Genomic DNA, 21,440 nt, shown 5'->3' with positions numbered 1-21,440 from the left:
GCTGCCAGTCTGCAAGGAGCTGCCAGAGCTGCCAGTCTGCATGGAGCAGCCAGAGTTGCCAGTCTGCAAGAAGCCGCCAGAGCTGTCAGTCTGCAAGAAGCCGCCAGAGCTGTCAGTCTGCAAGAAGCCGCCAGAGCTGTCAGTCTGCAAGAAGCCGCCAGAGCTGTCATGCTGCAAGAAGCCGCCAGAGCTGTCAGTCTGCAAGAAGCCGCCAGAGCTGTCAGAGCCGCCAGTCAGCATGGAGCATCCAGAGCCGCCAGTCAGCATGGAGCATCCAGAGCCGCCAGTCAGCATGGAGCATCCAGAGCCGCCAGTCAGCATGGAGCAGCCAGAGCCGCCAGTCAGCATGGAGCAGCCCGAGCCGCCAGTCAGCATGGAGCAGGCCGAGCCGCCAGTCAGCATGGAGCAGCCAGAGCCGCCAGTCAGCATGGAGCAGCCAGAGCCACCAGTCAGCATGGAGCAGCCAGAGCTGTCAGTCTGCCAGGATCCGCCAGTCAGCCAGACTCTTCCAGATCTGCCAGTCAACCGGATTCTTCCAGATCTGCCAGTCAACCGGATTCTTCCAGATCTGCCAGTCAACCAGACTCTTCCAGATCTGCCAGTCAGCCAGACTCTTCCAGATCTGCCAGTCAGCCAGACTCTTCCAGATCCGCCAGTCAGCCAGACTCTTCCAGATCCGCCAGTCAGCCAGACTCTTCCAGATCCGCCAGTCAGCCAGGATCTGCCGGAACCGTCAGTCAGCCAGACTCTTCCAGGTCAGCCAGGATCTGCCAGAGCCTTTCTCCTCTCCTGTGCTGCCGGGGTCTTGCGCCTGTCCGGCCCTGCTGCCGGAGTCTCCCTCCTGTCCGGCGCTGCTGCCGGAGTCTCCCGCCTGTCCGGCGCTGCTGCCGGAGTCTCCCGCCTGTCCGGCGCTGCTGCTGGAGTCTCCCGCCTGTCCGGCGCTGCTGCTGGAGTCTCCCGCCTGTCCGACGCTGCTGCCGGAGTCTGAAGAGCCCTCTGTCCCGAGCTGCCCCTCTGTCCCGAGCTGCCCCTCTGTCCCAAGCTGCCCCTCTGTCCCATGTTATTTAGTAGGGTTGCCGTGGCTAGGAGGTCACGGAAGCGGACAAGGTGGGGGAAGACTACGGTGAAGTGGGGGCCACGTCCAGCACCAGAGCCGCCACCGCGGATAGATGCCCACCCAGACCCTCCCCGATAGGTTCAGGTTTTGCGGCCTGTCTCTGTGTTTTGCACCAGATAGGACTGTTTTAGGTTTTTGCACGTTTGTTGTTTTGTTAGTTTATTCGTGTACAGTTTCTTTATTAAAGTAAAATGAATAACAACCACGCTGTATTTTGGTCCGCTCCTCCTTCTACAGACGAAAGCCGTGACAACATGTTTGTGGTTGTTTGGAGTTGTTTGGTGTACCTTGTTGTCATTGTTTGGGGTTGTTTGGGGTACATGTTTGTGGATGTTTCTGGTTGTTTGGAGTTGTTGGAGTTGTTTTTATCACAAAAAAGGCATATGTCCTCTAAGTCCATGAATATAGACAAGTTATTACAAGGGTATATTTTGTGAAAGATTTTAAAGTGCATTTCTTATACTTTATTTGATATTCAAAATTTGTGAGGGAGCAACCATTTCTTCCATTCAATTTCAGTAATATGTGCGTTCTAGAAAACCCTTCAGAGAGATCTCTTTCTTGGACTGAAGACGTTCCCTTAGAATGTATTGTTACATTTCTTATCCAGCAGGGGGCAGCCTTCTAACATAAACTGTGCATCTACAGTATCTTGACATGCTCTCCAAAACACAAATGCAATGTCATTGATTGAGTAAGTCCTGAAGGTATTGCTTTTCTTAAAGAATACAATTCTTTATAATATATTGGTAAGTTATATGTTTCTAAGATCTTTCTATAAGAGAGTATATTCCTTTCTTAATCAAATAAATAAAGAACAAATATAATATTTATATCAAATTAGTCAGGGAAGAATAAAGACATGTTTTTAACAAAAATATCTTTGTTGTTCCACAGAAGTGTTTTGTGTGGGGAGAAGTTGTGGACATAGTTTCAAGGCTAAAAGGGCATGTTGGAGAAATTTTGACAGTTTGATGGGTCATTTTGCTGGAGAATAGTTTCACCAACCCAATTTCTTAAAAATAAGACGAGGATTGAAGTACCGTATAGATTCAGAGCTAAGCATACATATATTTTATTATCCAGTTTACTTCAAAAGGTATTGTTGATATCAATAAATCTAGTACTTCAAGCCCATCAAGCCCATCATCAGCGCTTTGGTTTGACATTACAGATTTCTTAAGTTTGGGTTTATTTTTCCATATAAAGTCTAGGAAGGTTTTGTTGAAAAAGCCCTTCCAATAATAGAGAGGTCACACTGTAATAGAGAGGTCACACTGTAATAGAGAGGTCACACTGTAATAGAGAGGTCACCCTGTAATAGAGAGGTCACACTGTAATAGAGAGGTCACACTATAATAGAGAGGTCACACTGTAATAGAGAGGTCACCCTGTAATAGAGAGGTCACACTGTAATAGAGAGGTCACACTGTAATAGAGAGGTCACCCTGTAATAGAGAGGTCACACTGTAATAGAGAGGTCACACTGTAATAGAGAGGTCACCCTGTAATAGAGAGGTCACCCTGTAATAGAGAGGTCACACTGTAATAGAGAGGCCACCCTGTAATAGAGAGGTCACACTGTAATAGAGAGGTCACACTGTAATAGAGAGGTCACCCTGTAATAGAGAGGTCACACTGTAATAGAGAGGTCACACTGTAATAGAGAGGTCACCCTGTAATAGAGAGGTCACACTGTAATAGAGAGGTCACACTGTAATAGAGGGGTCACACTGTAATAGAGAGGTCACACTGTAATAGAGAGGTCACACTGTAATAGAGAGGTCACCCTGTAATAGAGAGGTCACACTGTAACAGAGAGGTCACCCTGTAATAGAGAGGTCACACTGTAATAGAGAGGACACACTGTAATAGAGAGGTCACCCTGTAATAGAGAGGTCACACTGTAATAGAGAGGTCACACTGTAATAGAGAGGTCACCCTGTAATAGAGAGGTCACACTGTAATAGAGAGGTCACCCTGTAATAGAGAGGTCACACTGTAATAGAGAGGTCACCCTGTAATAGAGAGGTCACCCTGTAATAGAGAGGTCACCCTGTAATAGAGAGGTCACACTGTAATAGAGAGGTCACCCTGTAATAGAGAGGTCACACTGTAATAGAGAGGTCACACTGTAATAGAGAGGTCACACTGTAATAGAGAGGTCACCCTGTAATAGAGAGGTCACACTGTAATAGAGAGGTCACCCTGTAATAGAGAGGTCACCCTGTAATAGAGAGGTCACACTGTAATAGAGAGGTCACCCTGTAATAGAGAGGTCACACTGTAATAGAGAGGTCACCCTGGAGCCAGTTATTACAGATGGATTTTTCATCTCTGAGAGAAATGTAGATGTTGACAGACAAAATGGTTTTTCACCATGTGCACCCGTACATATTTCACATTATCTTTCACTGGAATATTCTCAACAGATTGGTCATTTGAGATACACAGGGACAATATTTCACATTTATTTAAATTAAGTTCCAGACCAGAAGCAGAAGAGAATGATTTGATAATATTAAGTGCAATAGTAACTTGATCCTTGTCTTTTAGAAACAGAGTTGTATCATCTGCTAACTGAGATATATACAGTGCCTTGCGAAAGTATTCGGCCCCCTTGAACTTTGCGACCTTTTGCCACATTTCAGGCTTCAAACATAAAGATATAAAACTGTATTTTTTTGTGAAGAATCAACAACAAGTGGGACACAATCATGAAGTGGAACGACATTTATTGGATATTTCAAACTTTTTTAACAAATCAAAAACTGAAAAATTGGGCGTGCAAAATTATTCAGCCCCCTTAAGTTAATACTTTGTAGCGCCACCTTTTGCTGCGATTACAGCTGTAAGTCGCTTGGGGTATGTCTCTATCAGTTTTGCACATCGAGAGACTGACATTTTTTCCCATTCCTCCTTGCAAAACAGCTCGAGCTCAGTGAGGTTGGATGGAGAGCATTTGTGAACAGCAGTTTTCAGTTCTTTCCACAGATTCTCGATTGGATTCAGGTCTGGACTTTGACTTGGCCATTCTAACACCTGTAACTCTGTGTTGTTGTATGTGTCGAACTGCTTTGCGTTTATCTTGGCCAGGTCGCAATTGTAAATGAGAATTTGTTCTCAACTTGCCTACCTGGTTAAATAAAGGTGAAATTAAAAAAATGTTTAAAAATTGTTATGTAATCTAGAAATCTCACATTAGCTGGTTGAACTGACAAAATGTCATAACTTAATCTATTCTACAGGTACATTTTTGGGGGTCTCATGTCTCTTTATTCTCATAATAGCCTGGAGGCGATGGAGCTTCTTATCTGTCATGTTTGGAGTTGTTTTACGCTGTTATGTGGAGAATATAAACATTTAAAAACTTTAAAGAGCAACTGTCCATAAAAAACAACTTCTCATTTAGAAAGCAGTCTACAAACATTTATTGTACTGTCAAAATTGAATACAAAGTTTAAATAGGATCATTTTGGTCATAAAGTCTCGTCCAAAACTGTGTTCTGTGAGACTTGTGCTTGTGACTGCATCACAACATAAATGAAGGTTGGGTTTATTTCAATCCTGCCCACAGCTGGCTGCACACAAGTACATTTAGGTTGACTTTGGATATCCCTATGGGGCTAGTTAAGGACCATCGGTATATTACACAATATACATGGGACAATATGTTCATATTACAATAGTGGCAAATTTCAATTACTTAACCTCAAACCAACTATAAATTGTCGAAATGCAAAAACAAATATTGAAAGCAGTTAATGAGAGAACTAAAGGTATGCAACATGAAAATATGATCTCATTTACATTGTGTAATTTACTGACGGTCATTAACTAGCCCTGGAGATAGGCTATCCAAAGTCAGGTGGCACACCAGCCGGATGAATCTAACTGGCAAAATCATTTGTCTAACTCTTCCCACATCAAACCACACCCTGAAATCAACTCATGGTTGAATTCAGTGATGGTCACTAATGAACAAAACCTAAAACAGTCACACAAGGCCAAATCAGTCACACTTTAAAACAAACTAATGGCATGTTGCTACTCTACCTTGTTGCTACTCTACCTTGTTGCTACTCTACCTTGTTGCTACTCTACATTGTTGCTACTCTACCTTGTTGCTACTCTACCTTGTTGCTACTCTACCTTGTTGCTACTCTACATTGTTGCTACTCTACCTTGTTGCTACTCTACCTTGTTGCTACTCTACCTTGTTGCTACTCTACATTGTTGCTACTCTACCTTGTTGCTACTCTACCTTGTTGCTACTCTACATTGTTGCTACTCTACCTTGTTGCTACTCTACCTTGCTACTTCTCAGTTGAGCCAAGGAGGAGAACGTGACAGAGAAGGCAGATGGACAGAGAACAGAGGTGGGATGAGAACGCAGTAGACTGTATCACTTCAAGATGCTCTACGGAGAGAACAGAGGTGGGATGAGAACACAGTAGACTGCATCACTTCAAGATGCTCTACGGAGAGAACAGAGGTGGGATGAGAACACAGTAGACTGTATCACTTCAAGGTGCTCTACAGAGAGAACAGAGGTGGGATGAGAACACAGTAGACTGTATCACTTCAAGATGCTCTACGGAGAGAACAGAGGTGGGATGAGAACACAGTAGACTGTATCACTTCAAGATGCTCTACAGAGAGAACAGAGGTGGGATGAGAACACAGTACACTGTATCACTTCAAGGTGCTCTACGGAGAGAACAGAGGTGGGATGAGAACACAGTAGACTGCATCACTTCAAGATGCTCTACAGAGAGAACAGAGGTGGGATGAGAACACAGTACACTGTATCACTTCAAGGTGCTCTACAGAGAGAACAGGGGTGGGATGAGAACACAGTACACTGTATCACTTCAAGGTGCTCTACAGAGAGAACAGAGGTGGGATGAGAACACAGTACACTGTATCACTTCAAGGTGCTCTACAGAGAGAACAGAGGTGGGATGAGAACACAGTAGACTGTATCACTTCAAGCTGCTCTACGGGGAGAACAGAGGTGGGATGAGAACACAGTAGACTGTATCACTTCAAGAGAACAGAGGTGGGAAAGAGAGAAAGAGAGAAAGAAAAAAGAAAAAGAAGGAGAAAGAGAGAGATTGAGAGAGAGAGAGAGAGAGAGAGAGAGAGAGAGAGAGAGAGAGAGAGAGAGAGAGAGAGATTATACAGGAGGAGAACTGCAGGTTAGGACAACACCGGATGAACACCAGAGGGCGTAGTGGGAGCAGATGTAACATATGGGGATGAGGTTGGTAGATTGGGTGGGCTATTTACAGATGGGCTATGTGGGCTATGCGATCGGTTAGCTGCTCAGATTGCTGATGTTTAAAGTTAGTGAGGGAAATATAAGTCTCCAGCTTCAGCGATTTTTGCAACAATCTCAGTTATGATCAAACAATATGACTGCTACATTGAAGGAGTGAAAACCTCACTGGTGATTGACACTGGAGCAAAGCCACTTAAGACTTATTCTTCTCACATGTGCCACTGCAGAGACCAGCAGTATCCCTCTTGCCATCATCTTATTCTGCATAGACAAAATATGATGTGTCTATGAGTTGTGAGTCTCCTTACTATCTCTGTCTAGCATCTGCGCAGTACTAAAATGCCCAAAATTATTTTTGAGGCTTGGGCTTGGAGCATTTAATATCCACAGCTTATTTGTAGGACTCATTCAAAACTGTCCATGAATGGCTGCAAAAATACATAGCCTCATATAATTCATTTTCAGAGACAAAAGTAGTCATATCAGATTTCAAATCTGTGATTACACTGGCAAAATCAAGAAGTGGAATAATAAAATAAGTGTGGGGAATAGCAGTAGTGTTCTTGCTGACAAGCACACTAATTACCCTGTATGTCATGCCTTTGTTAAGAATGAGAACTGTTCAACTGATCAGACCAAATAAAGTAAATGGATAATAAAATCTCCTGAAGACAAGATTACACGAATCTTCCTCTACACCCTAACCAAATCATTCTTATATTCATTGTTCCGTCTCTAGAATCAAATTTACACTTTTGGGTTCACAATCCGTTGGACAAAATTATTTTCATAGTTCCATACCAGGTCACCCAACCAAACATCCCTGCTAAAACATACTGTAGGTCTGTCTGCAGCATTTTCGTTGTCACAGCCTTAAAGCCAATCTCCAAACCAGGAGACGCATTTAACTGTGGATTATATTGACTTTGGTACATGCTGTCAAAAGGCTGCATTCTGCAATAGGGGCGGGAGTAACAGCAACGTCATTTAGTTTACATTGTACATAAAACAGCGCTACTGTGCTGCTCTTTCTACAGTTTTATAAACTCAGCGGAGAACGTTCTCTCTCTCTCCATTCAGTTCCCCTCTTATCTTGATCACTTACATAACTAGACCAATCATATGCTTCAATGTGCTGCGGTTCACAGTGCTGTGGCAAGGTACAGTTTAGATCTCCAGGGACAGGTAGGAACGGTTGGAGATGGTGGCGGCAAGATACATTTTACAAACTCACTTGTTGTGCAATTAAACTGAACGTCTTTACTTCAGATCCACATGTTAGCAACTCGTACAAACTTATGTAAACCTCACACATCTGTACACACACGGCACAAGATACAGTACATTCTTAATAAAGACATCCTCCAACAATTTTAGAGTTGAGAATTGAAATCCCAAGTATAAGTACAGTAAAGTACACACACTAAAGGGGAAGAAATGGTGTTTTTTGACACATCTGCAAACTTCAAGGAGTTGGACTGATGGGAAGTTGTGATGTCATCAGCGTCCCCCCGAGCTTGAGGAACAATAGAGGCGCATTAGAGAATAAAAGAGAAAAGGCCCACCCCCCACTTGTGTTATGTCATAACTTACCTTGATCTATTATTGTACCTTTTGTTAAGTAAATCAGGTGTTAAATAAGGTGAAAAGTAGACTGGAGTGACACTTTAAAGCGACAACATTCAATACTCCACTGAGCATCGGGCTCGTAGAGATAAGTGACTTTGCATTGGGCTGATTACTGCACCTTGTCATCAATGACCTCAAATACTGATCTGCACCATTGTGCATTTGCACTATGCACACCTCAACATAACACTGTATATGCACTGCTGATATTTGCCATGGCAACAACACTCCCTCTGCTTGTACAGTCCTCATTCCATTCTCAGTGCATATCGGTTTGAAGTCCCTCCTCCACTTGTTTGACCTGTACTTGTTTGACTCGTTCAACAACTTTAAAGTACCTTACCTTATTTTGCTAAGCGAAAGGAAAAGTCTGTCAGACCCACTTGAGAGCTAGAAACCTGCTGCGTGAGGCTATTGGAAAATAGTGAACACTCAAATGGGCAAACTGTCTGTCTTGTTTTTTATTTCGTTTTACACCATTGGCAACGCAGGTAGATTTGACTACTTACTTACTATCAAACTCATTTAATGGTTTGTTATGTTATAAAATGTAAAATGTCCATAACTGTATAATATAACTCCTCTCCAGGTCCAGGATCACATTCTCTGTGGGCACTTGCAACATACATCATCGGAGAGATGCCTTTCCCTGAGTTTACGGTTGTGGTTATGTTGGATGATGTTCAAGTGGGTTACTATGACTCCAACATGAAACACTTCATCTACAGGGGTCATAACACCTCAGACAAAATACATGATGACGAAGCTCAGGACGGAGCTTATGTATTCGGAATTATATACCAGAGCATGAAGGAGAGATCCTTTCACCTAAAGCACCACTTGAATCTCACGGAAGGTGTTCAAGTTCAGCAAAGAATGTCTGGCTGTGAGATGTTGGACAATGGTGAACCAGCCCTGATCATGTTTAAGGAGACTTTTAATGGCATTTTTGTAGATCATGCGATATATAACAGCATGACACATTTTACATACGATTCTGGGACACTACTACTAGGATATTATGGGATAAGGCAAGCATATGAAAAAGCACTATTTGAGAACGTTTTACTTCCCATTTGCATCAAATCACTGAAGAGATTCCTGAAGAGAGAGAAGAACGTTGTGATGCGTAAAGTTCCTCCCAGACTCAGGTTGATAAAGAAAGAGGTTTCTGGAGGGTTCCAGGTGAGCTGCTTGGCGTTTGGTTTCTACCCCCGCCACATCAACATGACCCTGCTGAGAGACGGCCAGCCAGTGGCAGAACAGGAGCTGACAGGGGGGGAGGTGCTGCCTAGTGGAGACGGGAACTACCAGCTGAGGAAGAGTCTGGAGGTCAGTACTGAGGAGCTAAAGAAGAGACACAACTACACCTGTACTGCCTCTCACCTCAGTCTGGACAACAAGCTGGATGTCAGTTGGGAGTCTGGGGCAGAGAGAGTTCACCTATCCACCCTCTCAGTTCTACTGGTGATGCTGCTGGTTGTTATTCTATTGGGCATTTTCATTTGTGTCAAAAGGAGGTGGAGATGCACTGCCTCCCATCTGAAACTTGTCAACATTGATGCAAAAGCGTGAGAGTAAATGAACCTTTCTTCCGATTCTGAGACCTAATAAAATGTTGGGACACTGATGTAGCTTTGTCAGTTCAGCTCAATTCACAATCAAAATATGACTGCCAGTGCACCTATGAGGGCAAGTGTGAATTATTCTGCTATTGTCAGTCAGTCTTCCCTTCCCTTCAACAAAGGATCAGTTTGGGGAGACTGTTGACAAAAACAAATATTGGGGCATGAAGGTAATATGGTAGTTAAATCATTATGTAATTTGTAATTTATACTCATGACTATTCATTAATTGTACAAGTGTATCTGTGCTGTATCAGCTGATATCCAGTATCTTACCCAGAAGGAGAATCATGTGATCATGTGTATGAGGTCTGTTTATTATTGGAAAGACTTTACAGTGTCTCTGTTTTGTATTGTATGTTGTGTATGTTCATCATTACTGCACAATAATACATTTATTAAAGACAATAACATGTTGAATAATTTATTACTGCATTGATTCATGTTAACTATGTCATTAATTCATGTTAATTATATACCTTAACTTCTCTCAGTAACTTGTTTATCACTGTGGAAGGAAGAAATCTGACACTCTATTTCACTCCAGTTTAAGACTGTCATGAGGATTAATCTAAGGTGAATGTTGTATAGATCATTAACAATGAAACTGTTTTATGTTAGGGAGAGGTTACATTTATCCACCCTCTCAGCTCTACTGGTGATGCTGCTGGTTGTTATGCTATTTGGCATTTTCATTTGTGTCAAAAGGAGGTGGAGATGCACTGCCTCGTAGACATTGTCACAACTTGCCAACTTTGATGCAAAAGTGTCAGAAGAAATTAACAAGTCTTCAGATTCTCAGACCAATAAAATGACTGCCCACACTATTATTATTATTATTGTTATTGCAGTATTACAGATGAAGGATCTTAATTTGAGCCAGTTTGCTACAGCAGGAAAACAATGCTGCAGCAACAGCAAATGATAATTATTATGTGGATTCCTTTTGAAGGGGTTGATACAGTTTTCGTCAAGGAAGTCTGAAATTTCAAAGCAGAAAATACAACTTTCAGAATACTTTTTAACCTCAAACCTTCACCTGAAACAGGGTGATCAAATGAAGATCCTACATCTGTATTGCTGACACAAAATGTGCAAAAGATTTTGTTATTGTCGGTCGATTTCCCTGCCCCTCAACAAATTACTATAAAGGTTCAGTTTGTGGAGACTGTTGACAACTATAAATATCTGGGCATTCGTCCAAATCTGCATTTATATAAATTCAGCAAAAAAATAAACGTCCTCTCACTGTCAACTGCGTTTCTTTTCAGCAAACTTAACATGCGTACATTATTGTATGAACATAAGATTCAACAACTGAGACATAAACTGAACAAGTTCCACAGACATGTGACCAACAGAAATGGAATAAAATGTCCCTGAACAAAGGGGGGTCAAAATCAAAAGTAACAGTCAGTATCTGGTGTGGCCACCAGCTGCATTAAATACTGCAGTGCATCTCCTCCTCATGGACTGCACCAGATTTGCCAGTTCTTGCTGGGAGATGTTACCCCACTCTTCCACCAAGGCAACTGCAAGTTCCCGGACGTTTCTTGGGGAATGGCCCTGGCTCTCACCCTCTGATCCAACAGGTCCCAGACGTGCTCAATGGGATTGAGATCTGGGCTCTTCGCTGGCCATGGCAGAACACTGACATTCCTGTCTTGCAGGATATCATGCACAGAACGAGCAGTATGGCTGGTGGCATTGTCATGCTGGAGGGTCATGTCAGGATGAGCCTACAGGAAGGGTACCACATGAAGGAGGAGGATGTCTTCCCTGTAACGCACAGTGTTGAGATTGCCTGCAATGACAACAAGCTCAGTCCGATGATGCTGTGATACACCGCCCCAGACCATGACGGACCCTCCACCTCCAAATCAATCCCGCTCCAGAGTACAGGCCTCGTCGTAACGCTCATTCCTTCGATGATAAACGCAAATCCGACCATCACCCCTGGTGAGACAAAACCGCGTCTAGTCAGTGTAGAGCACTTTCTGCCAGTCCTGTCTGGTCCAGCGACGGTGGGATTGTGCCCATAGGCAACGTTGTTGCCAGTGATGTCTGGTGAGGACCTGCCTTACAACAGGCCTACAAGCCTCCAGTCCAGCCTATCTCAGCCTATTGCGACAGTCTGAGAACTGATGGAGGGATTGTGCGTTCCTGGTGTAACTCGGGCAGTTGTTTTTGCCATCCTGTACCTGTCCCGCAGGTGTGGTGTTCTGATGTACCGATCCTGTGCAGGTGTTGTTACACGTGTGCCACTGCGAGGACGATCAGCTGTCCATCCTGTCTCGCTGTAGCGCTGTCTTTGGCGTCTCACAGTACGGACATTGCAATTTATTGCCCTGGCCACATCTGCAGTCCTCATGCCTCCTTGCAACATGCCTAAGGCACATTCACTCAGAGGAGCAGGGATCCTGGGTATCTTTCTTTTGGTGTTTTTCAGAGTCAGTAGAAAGGCCTCCTAAGCGTCCTAAGTTCATAACTGTGATCTTAATTGCCTACTGTCTGTAAGCTGTTAGTGTCTTAACGACCGTTCCACAGGTACTTGTTCATTAATTGTTTATGGTACATTGAACAAGCATGGGAAACAGTGTTTAAACCCTTTACAATGAAGATCTGTGTAGTTATTTGGATTTTACGAATTATCTTTGAAAGACAGGGTCCTGAAAAAGGGACGATTCTTTTTTTGCAGAGTATATTATACATGCTGGTTTGGCATCCTGAGCATTAACAAAGGTAATCTGATAGTTATATGTGTTATGCATTCTATAATTTCTAATCATGACTATTCATTAATTTCACAATGTACTCTATATCTGTGCTCTATTAGGTGAGAGCCCCTATCTTAACCAGAAGGAGAATCATGTGATAATGTGTATGAGGTCAGTTTATTTTCGGAATGGCTTTAGTGTCTCCATAGCTGCAGGAAGTATGGGTGCTGCAGCACCCCCTGAAAAATCATATTAAAACAAATATTAATATCAGTGCCATTTACGATGTGGGAGGACCATTTTTTTTCATGAGCATGGCCTTGTTTCTATTACATTATATTGGATGACTGTTATTCATATTCCATTCACCCAGTTCAATATAAAAGTGAAAGGTTTAGGCTACTACATGATACTCAAATATTCCCTATACCCATCATGAGGTTGCTACAACCTAGTCTATGAATGAAATGTACAACTGGGGGGACAAAGGTCGAGAGAAAAATTAGGTGACAGACAGTGACACATAGACAGACTGTGCCTTGCAAACTCTTGCCTGCATCTAGCTGATAGAGGGAGTAATCACTAGTCCAACAGTCCAACAGTAGCAAACAAAAGTTTCTATTGAACAAATTAATGTATGTTTATCCGTTTTGTTCTGTTCGCTTCTGTTTAAAAAACGTTTTTCAACATAATCAACGGAATGAATATACCCCTGATAACGTGTAAACACAGTTCCCTTTCATAGCAGCCACGTTGTAGTCCTTCTCGTATCTATGCGCTCTCCTCCCCTCACCTTTTCCCTTCGCTTGTGGACTTTAATGCACAATGAATCAGCTGTATGTGACCAGGTGCAAAAACCTTTCCAAGCCAAACCATATCATAACCGCTACACAGCCTACACCGTTGTCACCATATTAGCTAAAGTAACGTCATAGTCAACATAGCTAATAGAACTAACATGTTAGTAAACTGCTACAATCATGCATTAATGTTACAGTGTACAGTCAGTAAGCAGTTTAGCACTTACACCACAGGCCCGGTGGCAATAAATTAGTAAAACCAAAAGCTTACATTGTCTTGGAAGAGTTCCCGTGTTGTGTTCAATAGACATAGCCAGCTAGGTAACATAGCATCCCTCTGTTTGAGCAGGGTGTTTCAGTAGGCTAAACTAGCTAGACTCATTTGCTAGCTAAGTAAGTGAAACTGAATGTGAAAAAAAGAAATCTTTCTTGCTTCTCCTTCATTTTGTAAGAATTTTTTTTTTTTAAATTGTTAAACTATTGTCTAGCTCTCTTCTTGAGTCAACTACTCACCACATTTTATGTGCTGCAGTGCTAGCTAGCTGTAGCTTTTGCTTTCAGTACTAGATTCATTCTCTGATGTTTTGAATGGGTGGACAAAATGTCAGTTAATGCTGCAGGAGCTCTGATAGGTTGGAGGACGTCCTCCGGAAGCTGTCACAATCATTGTGTAAGTTTATGGAAGGGGGTGAGAAGCATGAGCCTCCAAGGTTTTGTATTGAAGTCAATGTACCCAGAGGAGGACGGAAGCTAGCTGTCCTCTGGCTACACCATGGTGCTACCCTACAGAGTGCTATTGAAACTATGCTAGACCTTCATTACAAAATAGTGTATTTTAGTCAATTATTTTGTGACGTGATTATATTTAGTAACTTTTTAAAATGTTTTTAACATTTTTGTTTTCATGAAATTCACTGAGGAGGATGGTCCTCCTCTGTGGAGCCTCAAATGATTAATATGTACAGTGCATTCGGAAAGTATTCAGACCCATTTACCTTTTACACAGTATGTTACATTACAGCCTTACTCTAAATGGATTAAATACATGTTTTTCCTCATTCATCTACACACAATACTCGATAATGACAAAGCAAAAACAGGTTTTTAGACATTTGTGCAACTGGATAAAAAAACAGAAAACAGAAATACCTTATTTACATTTAAGTATTCAGACCCTTTGCTATGAGACTCGAAATTGAGGCCAGGTGCATCCTGTTTCCATTGATCATCCTTGAGATGTTTCCACAACTTGGTTGGAGTCCACCTGTGTTAAATTCAATTGATTAGAGATGATTTGGAAAGGCACACCCCTGTCTCTATAAGGTCCCTCAGTTGACAGTGCATGTCAGAGCAAAAACCAAGCCATGAGGTTTGTCCCCTCATCTGAAGTCGCTACAGCCGATCTGCCAACTTCTGTCTGTAGCGTACAAACCGTTTGGACTACACACTAATATGTACATGTCTGTTGTTTGGCTCGAGGACGCCCACAAGCCTCACAAGATTTGTCTGTAGGTTCCCCAGTACCAGTTGAAAAAATTAATTGAAGTATATAAGGAGAAGAGTCTCTCCTTCTCTGGTGTATTTGGGTTTTACAAGATACCGTGTGAGAGCCTTCATGCCTAAACCTGTGCAGTGTGATAAATGCAAATTATTTGGCCATGTGTCAAGTGTATGTAGATGGGAGGAGTACCGTATGCCAGCTGAGCCTAAATGCTGCAATTGTGGTGGTGAACATGAGCCCGAATTCCTGAAGTGTCCTGTTAGGATGAAGGAGACAGAGGTGGTGAGAATAAGGGCTGTCCAGCATGTCTCCTGTCCTGAGGTGGTGAGAATAAGGGCTGTCCAGCATGTCTCCTGTCCTGAGGTGGTGAGAATAAGGGCTGTCCAGCATGTCTCCTGTCCTGAGGTGGTGAGAATAAGGGCTGTCCAGCATGTCTCCTGTCCTGAGGTGGTGAGAATAAGGGCTGTCCAGCATGTCTCCTATCCTGAGGTGGTGAGAATAAGGGCTGTCCAGCATGTCTCCTGTCCTGAGGTGGTGAGAATGAGGGCTGTCAGGCATGTCTCCTATCCTGAGGTGGTGAGAATAAGGGCTGTCCAGCATGTCTCCTGTCCTGAGGTGGTGAGAATAAGGGCTGTCAGGCATGTCTCCTGTCATGAGGTGGCAAGAATAAGGGCTGTCCAGCATGTCTCCTGTCATGAGGTGGCAAGAATAAGGGCTGTCAGGCATGTCTCCTGTCATGAGGTGGTGAGAATAAGGGCTGTCAGGCATGTCTCCTGTCATGAGGTGGCAAGAATAAGGGCTGTCAGGCATGTCTCCTGTCCTGAGGTGGTGAGAATAAGGGCTGTCAGGCATGTCTCCTGTCATGAGGTGGCAAGAATAAGGGCTGTCAGGCATGTCTCCTGTCCTGAGGTGGTGAGAATAAGGGCTGTCAGGCATGTCTCCTGTCCTGAGGTGGTGAGAATAAGGGCTGTCCAGGCATGTCTCCTGTCCTGAGGTGGTGAGAATAAGGGCTGTCCAGCATGTCTCCTGTCATGATGACTCCTGTCCTGAGGTGGTGAGAATGAGGGCTGTCCAGTATGTCTCCTATCCTGAGGTGGTGAGAATGAGGGTCTGTCCAGCATGTCTCCTGTCCTGAGGTGGTGAGAATAAGGGCTGTCCAGCATGTCTCCTGTCATGAGGTGGTGAGAATAAGGGCTGTCCAGCATGTCTCCTGTCCTGAGGTGGTGAGAATAAGGGCTGTCCAGCATGTCTCCTGTCCTGAGGTGGTGAGAATAAGGGCTGTCCAGCATGTCTCCTGTCCTGAGGTGGTGAGAATAAGGGCTGTCCAGCATGTCTCCTGTACTGAGGTGGTGAGAATGAGGGCTTGTCCAGCATGTCTCCTATCCTGAGGTGGTGAGAATAAGGGCTGTCCAGTATGACTCCTATACTGAGCTGGTGAGAAGAGTGGAAGAAAGGAGTGAAGTTGAAGAAGTAATGGTAGTAGGAGAAGAGACACCAGAGAATGTTTCTTGTCAACAGAGGGATCCTGACCTGTTGCATGTAAAGAAGGTGGACATGGTTGTGTATATTGCATTGGTTATCAACTGCACGGTGTAAACAGAGAGGGAATCTGAGAACAGAGGCACCGTTGTGTGCGGCTGAAGGTTTTTTGGGACTCATGGACTTTCCACAGAGGCACTACAAGGAATCCTGTCAATGAAGGCCTCCGAGCCGGTGTCGGGATGTGATTTGAATTGTGACTGAAGTGGGATGTTTTTTTTATTTTTTTTATTTTGTATGATGTCTGTGTTTTCCCCTAACTTTCCCACAATGGAACAGTTTTGTTTCCCCACCCCGTACAGTAGGTGTCGGCAATAGAGCAGTAGGTTGTAGTCTGCCATAAAACCTCAAAGAAGAAGATACACTTCTAACGTTTGTTTGCAGACCGCCATAATACCATAGAAGAAGAAGAACGTTTTCTCAGCACCAAATATGGTAGTGAGAGCAAGTCCAGCTGTGGGTCGGAGACCGGAAGGAGGCGCTATGACAAGAAAGGGAAAGAATGGTACCGTTAAAGATCAGAGATTCATCTCCTGCCTCTGATTACATACCTTCAGCTGAGGACCTGAAGTGAGAGAGACAGGTTGAGATTGCCAGAGTATCTGTGGGACAGAATGTGTCCTATGCTGAGGCAGTGAAGTGAGTAGGGTATAGACCAAGGGTGAGTGAGTTGACTGGGTGATTCCCTGTGAGTAGGGTATAGACCAAGGGTGAGTGAGTTGACTGGGTGATTCCCTGTGAGTAGGGTATAGACCAAGGGTGAGTGAGTTGACTGGGTGATTCCCTGTGAGTAGGGTATAGACCAAGGGTGAGTGAGTTGATTCTGGGTGATTCCCTGTGAGTAGGGTATAGACCAAGGGTGAGTGAGTTGACTGGGTGATTCCCTGTGAGTAGGGTATAGACCAAGGGTGAGTGAGTTGACTGGGTGATTCCCTGTGAGTAGGGTATAGACCAAGGGTGAGTGAGTTGACTGGGTGATTCCCTGTGAGTAGGGTATAGACCAAGGGTGAGTGAGTTGACTGGGTGATTCCCTGTGAGTAGGGTATAGACCAAGGGTGAGTGAGTTGACTGGGTGATTCCCTGTGAGTAGGGTATAGACCAAGGGTGAGTGAGTTGACTGGGTGATTCCCTGTGAGTAGGGTATAGACCAAGGGTGAGTGAGTTGACTGGGTGATTCCCTGTGAGTAGGGTATAGACCAAGGGTGAGTGAGTTGACTGGGTGATTCCCTGTGAGTAGGGTATAGACCAAGGGTGAGTGAGTTGACTGGGTGATTCCCTGTGAGTAGGGTATAGACCAAGGGTGAGTGAGTTGACTGGGTGATTCCCCTGTGAGTAGGGTATAGACCAAGGGTGACTGAGTTGACTGGGTGATTCCCTGTGAGTAGGGTATAGACCAAGGGTGAGTGAGTTGACTGGGTGATTCCTGTGAGTTGGCCTGAAGAGAAAGAACCAAAGAAGATGACTTTCAGTAAGGTTGGATTTCTTGAGTTTATAACCATAGCGATCAACTGCACTGTCATGATGGAGTGGAAGTCACAGCAGATAGATGTGGTAGTTGCAGCAGCAGATAAGTATTTGGATGTGAGAGATATCAGGGCAGAGATCTACAGGAAGTTGAGAGAAGGGGTTACATCATCACAGGCCGATGGCCTGGTGTAGGATCGTTTAGGGCCAAAGTGGTGGGATGGGGTGGTGTTTTGGGGACACTGTATAACTGCAGGTTAGATGGTGGTGCAATTCAATATTTTCCTATTTCCCGTTTCCTTGTATTTTTTATTTCTTTTTTGTGACCAAAATGTGCAATCCACACCAAAACCTGTGAAAGGCAGCAATATGCAACACAGCGTCGAGCCTGCCAGAAAGTTACATGAAAAAGAAGAACGTTGCAGGTAGTGAGAGAGGATGGAACTAGGTGAAACTGGGCTGACATTCTGCACATTTCCTCATCAATAAAACATCTGATCTCAATACATGTTTATGTTCCCCAAACTAGAATGTTACAAACACTGTGCATTAAATGTTATAGACTTGACGCTTTGACAAAGTTTCAGAAAATTGTGTTGTTTAGGAGTGCAAGGTCGAATTGAGCTTGTGCACATGCGCACTTCAAGGAGACATTCCCTCACGGAAATATGCAAACACATGCTACAACGTGCCAATAGGATCTCGCTTGCCCGTGCTTGGCTTTGCTTCTTCTGCTTATTCTGCCCAGTATGCTCCATTTGCTCCCACTGTAAACAACACAGATGAACGATCGGAGGAGGAAAGATGGCAGAAGTGGATGTAGAGTATGATTTAGGCAGTGTGTGGAGTAAATTTGGTGAAGAGGAATGTTCTGAATGGACTACAGTAGTATCGAAAACTGGAGCAAAAAGAAAATTGTCTGTATGACGGCGGCCCTTCGTGGGCAAATATTGTCATCAAAGTCCGACATTCTCTGGATGATGATGCTTTCAAGACTGGGAACTCTGACAAAACTACGTTGAATCATGGTGACGTCATTGATCTTCAGGTCGTAGCTCTAGAAAGAGGCCAGATCTACAATTCTGAGTTGGATGACCGTTCAAAACGTATTTTCGCAGTCTTAGCTCATTTATTCCTGACTTCCCAGTTGTCTTGAACTCACTGAAGTCAGGTTTTCGCAGTTCCGAGTTAACAGTTGTTTTGACAGCATGGCCAATGTTGAATGTTTATCATTTTAAAATTGGGAAAGAACTTAATCCCAGATTTGGGACCACACATCCACTGTCACTGATTTCTTCCAAACCACTCATGGTTGAATTAGCGATTTCAAACTTGTGTAATGTTTATGTACAATGGCCGATGAGCACCGATACGTTTTATCTTTCATTTCTCATCATTATTTATCTTCATACGACAAGGATTAAAAAGGATTTGCCAGTAGATTGTCGACTTGATTCATGATGATGACTACTAGCTAAGATTTCGAAAGTATGATGTTGACATGATCAGTCCAATCAAAGCTACTGTAGATATAAAGTGATTTGATGTAATTTTATCTGTGGCCAATGACCTTGAGCCTTCTTGGATGGGCACATCTAATGTAACTCTATGGTAGCATCCAAGGGGCTAAAGTTTTCGAGGTCTACCCTTAAGACTTTTCGGTGACGTAGTGTCCCCATGAGTGACAGAACACTGAGCCAATCACGGCGCAATGCTCTGTGATGTACCCTAGTGGTTAGAACATTGGACTAGTAACTGAAAGGTTGCAAGATCGAATCCCTGAGCTGACAAGGTCAAAATCTATCATTCTGCCCCTGAACAAGGCAGTTAACCCACTGTTACTAGGCCGTCCTTGAACATAAAGAATTTGTTATATATTTGATATATATTTATACAGGCAAGCCTATATTTCTATATTTAAAATATATATATTTTTAAATTGTTTGCAAACTGATATGTGACACTGATATGAGACATTAATGCCAAAAGAACATGCAAAACAGTCAAGCCTATTGCTCTGCCCCACCTGCCCTGAATGACGGGTCGCCATTGGCAGTTGGCTAAGTGAAAGAGAAAGTCTGACAGACTCAATCCTTGCTATGCAATCGGCTAAGTGAAAGAGAAAGTCTGACAGACTCAATTCTTGCTATGCGAGACTACACTATCAAAATCATGGGCAAACTGTCTGTCTTTTTGTTTGTTTTTTCATTTTACACCATTGTCAACGCAGGTAAGGGTTTAACTTTGTCACTTACTCATTGAATGATTTATTATGTCAGACAATGTAAAATGTCCATAACTGTTTACAGGGTTGGGGAGCAGTGTGCCGACTATACTGATATAATTTATAATCGATATCTAGGCTAAATGGCGCATTGATGATGCGAATCACACTGCTGCTCTCTATATCTTCTTGGCTGCATTCCAAACACCTGAAAGACACAGCCTATCCCCTGTCCCTCAAATTAAGTGGGCACTTCTGATGACGTATCATGACTTCTGACGGGTATACACTTGCAGGGCAAGGGGCAACCATCGCAGGATGAACGAGTGACGAATTTCTGGGCAAGTCCATTTAAAAATCATTCCCTCCTCCCCTGCTCGGAAATTCATCACGTTCATCCTGCGATGTGTTTTCAGCCACGTGGCTTGTGGGTGCTTTACATGCACTACAGTCAATTATGATTTTATGTCTACTTAGATGTACTATATAATTATTAATAATTATTATGCCTAATGTATGATCGCTATCAAATTAATTAGATAACTAACGTTATTTCTCCACTTCCAAAACTGACCGAACAAAAACATCATTACTTTAATGAGATGTGTTTGTGCCGTCATGTGCATTAGTAGCACAATTTCTGACTTGTTTACATTTATTTTTTACTTACATTTGTATGTTGACTCCATATTGACGTTGAGGTTTTACATTTTTGCATTTTACACTTTTCTTAGCAGATGTACAAACATCGTGAATTGAATTATGGGTTTTATAAAGGCCTCAAAGTGAACACATCATTACATTACATTTAAGTCATTTAGCAGACGCTCTTATCCAGAGCGACTTACAAATTGGTGAATTCACCTTCTGACATCCAGTGGAACAGCCACTTTACAATAGTGCATCTAAATCATTAAGGGGGGGGGGGTGAGAAGGATTACTTATCCTATCCTAGGTATTCCTTGAAGAGGTGGGGTTTCAGGTGTCTCCGGAAGGTGGTGATTGACTCCGCTGTCCTGGCGTCGTGAGGGAGTTTGTTCCACCATTGGGGGGCCAGAGCAGCGACCAGTTTTGACTGGGCTGAGCGGGAACTGTACTTCCTCAATGGTAGGGAGGCGAGCAGGCCAGAGGTGGATGAACGCAGTGTCCTTGTTTGGGTGTAGGGCCTGATCAGAGCCTGGAGGTACTGCGGTGCCGTTCCCCCACAGCTCCGTAGGCAAGCACCATGGTCTTGTAGCGGATGCGAGCTTCAACTGGAAGCCAGTGGAGAGAGCGGAGGAGCGGGGTGACGTGAGAGAACTTGGGAAGGTTGAACACCAGACGGGCTGCGGCGTTCTGGATGAGTTGTAGGGGTTTAATGGCACAGGCAGGGAGCCCAGCCAACAGCGAGTTGCAGTAATCCAGACGGGAGATGACAAGTGCCTGGATTAGACCTGCGCCGCTTCCTGTGTGAGGCAGGGTCGTACTCTGCGGATGTTGTAGAGCATGAACCTACAGGAACGGGCCACCGCCAGTACATTTAACACAATTGTACTCGCAA

At 43.6% G+C, this 21,440-nt stretch overlaps 1 protein-coding gene across 1 annotated transcript; it reads left to right on the top strand.

The window, feature by feature from the left end:
* The first annotated feature begins 8,320 nt into the window (after positions 1-8,320).
* Positions 8,321-10,078, top strand: LOC135537813 (major histocompatibility complex class I-related gene protein-like). The gene is made up of 2 exons (XM_064963829.1): positions 8,321-8,521; positions 8,620-10,078. Exons 1-2 carry the CDS (start codon positions 8,467-8,469, stop codon positions 9,603-9,605), a joined length of 1,041 nt encoding a protein of 346 aa, XP_064819901.1. The 5' UTR covers positions 8,321-8,466; the 3' UTR covers positions 9,606-10,078.
* The last annotated feature ends 11,362 nt before the right edge of the window (positions 10,079-21,440 follow it).

The sequence above is a fragment of the Oncorhynchus masou genome, unplaced genomic scaffold (assembly GCF_036934945.1).
Source record: "Oncorhynchus masou masou isolate Uvic2021 unplaced genomic scaffold, UVic_Omas_1.1 unplaced_scaffold_845, whole genome shotgun sequence".
NCBI lineage: Eukaryota > Metazoa > Chordata > Actinopteri > Salmoniformes > Salmonidae > Oncorhynchus > Oncorhynchus masou.
Note: the sequence above shows the minus strand (reverse complement) of the source record. Positions and strands in the feature narration are given on the sequence as shown.